We start from the raw sequence: 6,000 nt of genomic DNA on the forward strand, positions 1-6,000 counted from the left end.
AGGTACGGACTGTACCTGAGCCATGGGAGTCTCTGAGATGTTTAGGTCGTTCGGTGCATAGGGTATAGTTCAGGTTAACAAACAAATATACAGTTCCGTTCATCGTATCAAATACTTTTTATTACAAATTTTATTGCTATTTGTTTCTAGTTTGTGTAGTGTGTGGTGTACATTTTTTTTGGAACTTTAAAGTAACTTAGAGTTTAAAATTATTATTGCTTTCATTTATGAAATGACTGGTATAGCGAAACTATAGTCTTACTTTTATCAAAATTAAATATATTTCCAAATCTCACCCATAGAGGGCTTACGCATATTGAGTAGGATAACGAGTTAACTTATTTGTCTCGGCAATCAATTAATCAAGCTTAAAAGATATAAGTAAATGTGTGTGCTTTAAATTGTCTGATGAAATAACTTATTCAACTTACACAGATGAAAGATTTGCAAAACGATCACATTGTTCGATTCATCGGAGCATGCGTAGATCCTCCATATTGTTGCCTTGTCACCGAATATTGCCCCAAAGGAAGTCTACAGGTTAGTAGTATCTTAAATTCTGATCTTACTTTAGTATCCTGATATACAATATTCGAATACGAGGCCTAGACGGTTGTAATGTTCAGTTTAGTACTGATGAGTAATTAAAACCGTATTTTTCTAAATGCGTAATGAAACGTTCAATGACGTTTCACAAATCTAACTCTCCGTCGTTCATAAAACTAATTTTTTTGTAATGGCGCTACGAAAAATGGACGAGGCTTGAAAATGTTGGTTTAACCGATTCGAAAGCGGTAAGAGGAAAATATGTGCATTTAGTAGAAACGTTTTGTACGTTTCTATGTCAGTAATTGTAATTATGTCGTGAGCAATGTGTTATGACTTAAGTCAAACAGCGGGTTTTTAGGTTATGATATCCGTTCATCAAGAATTTTAAAACTTCCACTAATCAACCAAAAGCGATTTAGAATACTTTTATTTTCTACTGTAAAAAATATCGATGTAATTGAGTTTATGGGAAACCATTTTTTTTACATATTTAACCGTGATGAAGCTCTTAACTGTCATAAATAAATACAGTTAAAAACAACAACGTTTTTGAACTGTATCTATTTATGAGTTATCGTTTTTAATTGTATTTATTTATGACTTTACACACATATGTCCAATAAGAATTTTATCTTAACTACTATGTTTATTATCAGCCTTTCCAAACTAGAATTTTTGAAATCTGGTTGGATGCTATCAGCAATTTACATATTAGGGTCTAAGAGATGATAACAAAATCTAATTATACAGACTTAACGTTATGTGTTTATGTCTCTACTTGATTCGGGTTACTTTACGACCTAGTGTTCAGTTGTGAGTTGCAACTCTGTTTATGTAGTTTATTCTCAAGGAACGCAACAACAGAACCTGTTCGGATCAATTCATTGAATGTGAAACAAAGTTAACAGTTTTCTCTCACTCTTTCGTTGTTCTTTTGACCAGGAGCTGTTCGGTTTTACTTGATTTTATATAAAAATTGATATTCGCAGGACATCTTAGAAAATGAAGAGATAAAGCTTGACTGGATGTTCCGCTGTTCTTTACTTCAAGACACCGTAAAGGTAGGCTTCCCAACTAGTGAATACTTAAAACCCCAGAATACTTCAACACATCGTAAAGGTAGGCTTCCCAACTCGCGAATACTTGAAACACCAGAATACTTCAAGACACCTCAAAGGTAGGCTTCCTAACTCGTGAATACTTGAAACACCAGAATACCTCAAGACACCGTAAAGGTAGGCTTCCCAACTAGTGACTACTTGAAACACCAGAATACTTCAACACATCGTAAAGGTAGGATTCCCAACTCGTGAATATTTGAAACACCAGAATACTTCAAGACACCGTAAAGGTAGGCTTCCCAACTCGTGAATACTTCAAACACCAGAATACTTCAAGACACCGTAAAGGTAGGTTTCCCAACTCGTGAATACTTGAAACACCAGAATACTTCAAGACACCGTAAAGGTAGGCTTCCCAACTCGTGAATATTTGAAACACCAGAATACTTCAAGACACCGTAAAGGTAGGCTTCCCAACTCGTGAATACTTCAAACACCAGAATACTTCAAGACACCGTAAAGGTAGGCTTCCCAACTCGTGAATACTTGAAACACCAGAATACTTCAAGACACCGTAAAGGTAGGCTTCCCAACTCGCGAATACTTGAAACACCAGAATACTTCAAGACACCGTAAAGGTAGACTTCCCAACTCGGGAATACTTGAAACACCAAAAGACTCTCTCTGTGCTAGTAGGCTATGCTTAGTTTCAGCTTCTCTTAAATATTTTAAAGACTCATTTAATTTTTGTAACTCATATTGGAGTACAAAAACACATTAATTCTAGAAATAAGCGATTATGACACCAAAATTATTTTCTTTTATTCAAAAGGATACTCAACGTTTCGCTTTACAACCCTTCAGTAACTGAGAGTACAAAGCTTCAATTCTTGTGTTTTAGTGGAACGCTAATAAAAGAAACTGTAAAGCGAAACGTTGAATGTCTTATTGAAGAAAAGAAACATCATTTTGTGTTATGATAAAGATAACAAGCGAGTGAACAATTTTGTGATTAACTTCAAGATGTTTGAAACTCATTTAATTCGTATACAGAATTGTAGTTGTGAAACACCGCTACTGCTGTGTTTGAAATATGGAGCACTTGAAAGAAGAGTGAATACACGGTACGCATAACTTTCTCAAAATATTAGTCTAATTATTGGTTACCTTTCTTATCAAGTAAACCAAAAAATTGCTGTACGAACGTTAAATTGTGTTCTGGTTAAATAGCAGGTTATGTAAAGGATGTATTTGTATAGAAACAGTTTTGTCTAGCTCGTCGAATTGTTTTGTTTTTCACAACCCTTCATTTCATATTCTCTCTCTCTATGTATATAGCCCCCAGTGCCACATCGGTATGTCTGCGGACTTACAACGCTAGAATTCGGGTTTCGATACCCGTGGTGAGCAGAGCACAGATAGCCCATTGTGTAGCTTTGTGCTTAATTACAAAAACAAACAAACTCTATGTATGTATATATATGTGTATATTTAAAGAACTTATAAAAATTGTAAGATAAGTACGTAACCGAACTAGGCTTACCTCCTGTTTATCTAGACCATTATATGATAAAAAATTGTATGTGTGTGTATCTGTTTACGGCGGGCGAACCGATAAATCGATTGCTATCAAGCCTAGTATGTATCATAAAAGGATCCTCCAGAGAGTGACATAAGGGTCTGCATTCGACTCTGACCTCCTATATCACTCCTCTGGGGCACATATCCCCCCCCCCTCGTTGAAAAGGTATTCCAGTTAGCATATATAAACTTTCATGAAGAACTGAACCGAAAATGTCTAAATTTCTCGCGTGAATAAAAACTTGTTTTATCTTACAAGAACTGATTTTGTTTACTTTAAGAAGGGTTTGCTTTGTAGTTAAAATTCACTGTAGTATGTCTTTGTTTTCTGTAATTTTGAACTGATAGATTAGAAACAGAGGACAACTCGTCTTCATCACCCACTCCCAACTCTTGGCTACTCTTTTCTGAATAATTAGTAGAATCTGACAGTTACAATTATAACTCACCTATGGCTTTAAAGGGTGGAACGACAGCTTTTTTTTTCTTCTGTGACTACGGGTCTGTGGAAAAGTATAAACAAACTCATTTGTTAGACTTGAAAGTTAGAAGAAATGCATTTAATGTACACAATAAATTTGCACTGTATAGCATTCTGAGTCTCATAAAAACCTTCTACCAGATAAAAAAAAGACTTAAGTTTGGTGCTGTTCCTGTGAATTTTGCTGACTTAACAGATGTAACGAAAATGTATGAATGAACTTTACTTAAGAAGATATTATCGATTTACTTAGAAAACAAAATGGACGATCTAGCATAGCTTTGACAGTTTTTCACTTTATTGTAGTTTGTTTTTTATGTCCAACTAGCACGTGAGAGATATCATACCAATGTTTTAAGAAAGAAGTTTCAAAACTCCGTGTTTGAAAAGTTATTATTTCTTAGTATTTGTGTGTTCCGTAAGTGAAGTATATGAATTACACTCTACCTTTTATTCTTTTTAACATTACTTTAAGTAACACTTTTGGATAGAACGTTTAATATATCCAGTTTTATTATTTTTCAAATTTTGTTCATAACACTTTTGGATAGAACGTTTAATATATCCAGATTTTTTTTAAATTTTGTTCTTATACTTTTATTATAGAGATTGTTTTGCATTGTTATGTTAGAATATAAAAATATGGACTTAGGGATGACCTAAATATCCTAATATACCCTAATATCGTGAGATATTATTGGGTTTACGGCCGAAAATATCGTTATCAACGAAGGTGCTACCCTAGTGATGAAACAATGAATTCCAATCTTTGGAAGTCAGAACGTAATAAAAGTGTATATAATTAACTGTATCAGTTACCGGGTTGATCTTTAGTTTGATCTAAGTAAACAGCTTGCTATGATTTGAAGTTAGTTTTAATTGTAGTGCGTTCTTATAGAAAACGTTTGTTCCTTAATCATCGACAAGAAGTTAATAGCTACTCAAGCACCTGGATTTATAAATCTACAAATTCGTTTTTTTTATCTTAAAACAAACAAAATTTGCTATAGAACAAATCTCACGATACATTATAGAAAATACGAAAGAATATGAGAAACAACATTATAAAAAAATACATATTTTTTTTCCCCTAACGTAATAAATATCAGACCAGGAACCGGTGAAGCCTCTTTATTTCTGTTTTAACAGAAAAGTATTTTAAATTTTAAAATATTTCAAACAGGAATGAAGATCAGTCAGTGATTAATATTTTGAAGTTTATTCACGTACAAATATATTGTTTACGTAGGAAATTAATTCTTTATAATAACATGTTTATTTTGTTGTTCGAGATTTAATGTAGAGAACGAATAAGTACAAAAGTAAGGAAATTTATATTAGGCTTACCTAAAGATGCAGAAATAATAAGAGAAATTAAAATAGAATAAACATCTAAAACATTCCTGTAAGGCATAAGAATATAACCACGTAACAACAGCAATCTTGATTTATAATCTATACAGGGAATAGAATATGACCACGTAACAACGACAATCTTGATTTATAATCTAAACAGGGAATAGAATATAACCACGTAACAACAACAATCTTGATTTATAATCTAAACAGGGAATAGAATATAACCACGTAACAACAACAATCTTGATTTATAATCTAAACAGGGAATAGAATATAACCACGTAACAACAACAATCTTGATTTATAATCTATACAGGGAATAGAATATAACCACGTAACAACAACAATCTTGATTTATAATATATACAGGGAATAAAATATAACCACGTAACAACAACAATCTTGATTTATAATCTATACAGGGAATGGCATATCTTCACAACAGTGATGTTCGTTCCCATGGCAACCTGAAGTCGTCGAACTGTGTGGTAGACAGTAGATTTGTATTAAAGATCACAGATATTGGTCTTCACGCTCTTAGAACACCAGAGGAGAATGACAATAAAGAGACATACGCCTATTGGAGAAGTAAGACGAGCTTGTTCATTTAAGGATAATTCTTTAGAAAAATGCGCTAAAAAAAGTTTTAAAAATCATACCATGAAATTCAGTTCATATTTTACTTTATCGTTTAGTTTTGAAAACAAATACAAAACATATATATTTTGTTCTTACAAATGTTTTTGAATTTCGTAAACTATTTTCTTTATCACTTGTATATTTTGATTTAGTTTCGTACTTCAACAAAGAGATGAACGTTTTAAAATCTGAGGTATTTTTGATCTGTTTTTATTATGACAAAACAATTTAACTTGAATATTTTGTTTTGTTATGCGTGAAACTTTCAGAAAAAAACATTTTAAACAATTTTCTTTTGTGGGGGGAGGGATTAAAAATTATTTATGCGTC

General features: G+C 32.7%; 1 protein-coding gene across 1 annotated transcript in view; it reads left to right on the forward strand.

Moving 5' to 3' along the window:
* The window catches only part of LOC106467616 (atrial natriuretic peptide receptor 1-like), a gene marked incomplete at its 5' end in the record, with an annotated part of 119,125 nt that overhangs the window by 67,754 nt on the left and 45,371 nt on the right, over positions 1 to 6,000 (forward strand). The window contains 3 exons of the mRNA XM_013927977.2: positions 436 to 540; positions 1,539 to 1,610; positions 5,454 to 5,619. Coding sequence (XP_013783431.2) covers positions 436 to 540; positions 1,539 to 1,610; positions 5,454 to 5,619 — 343 coding nt within the window. The remainder of the gene's footprint in view (positions 1 to 435; positions 541 to 1,538; positions 1,611 to 5,453; positions 5,620 to 6,000) is intronic.

The sequence above is a fragment of the Limulus polyphemus genome, unplaced genomic scaffold, assembly GCF_000517525.1.
Source record: "Limulus polyphemus unplaced genomic scaffold, Limulus_polyphemus-2.1.2 Scaffold2678, whole genome shotgun sequence".
Classification (NCBI taxonomy): domain Eukaryota; kingdom Metazoa; phylum Arthropoda; class Merostomata; order Xiphosura; family Limulidae; genus Limulus; species Limulus polyphemus.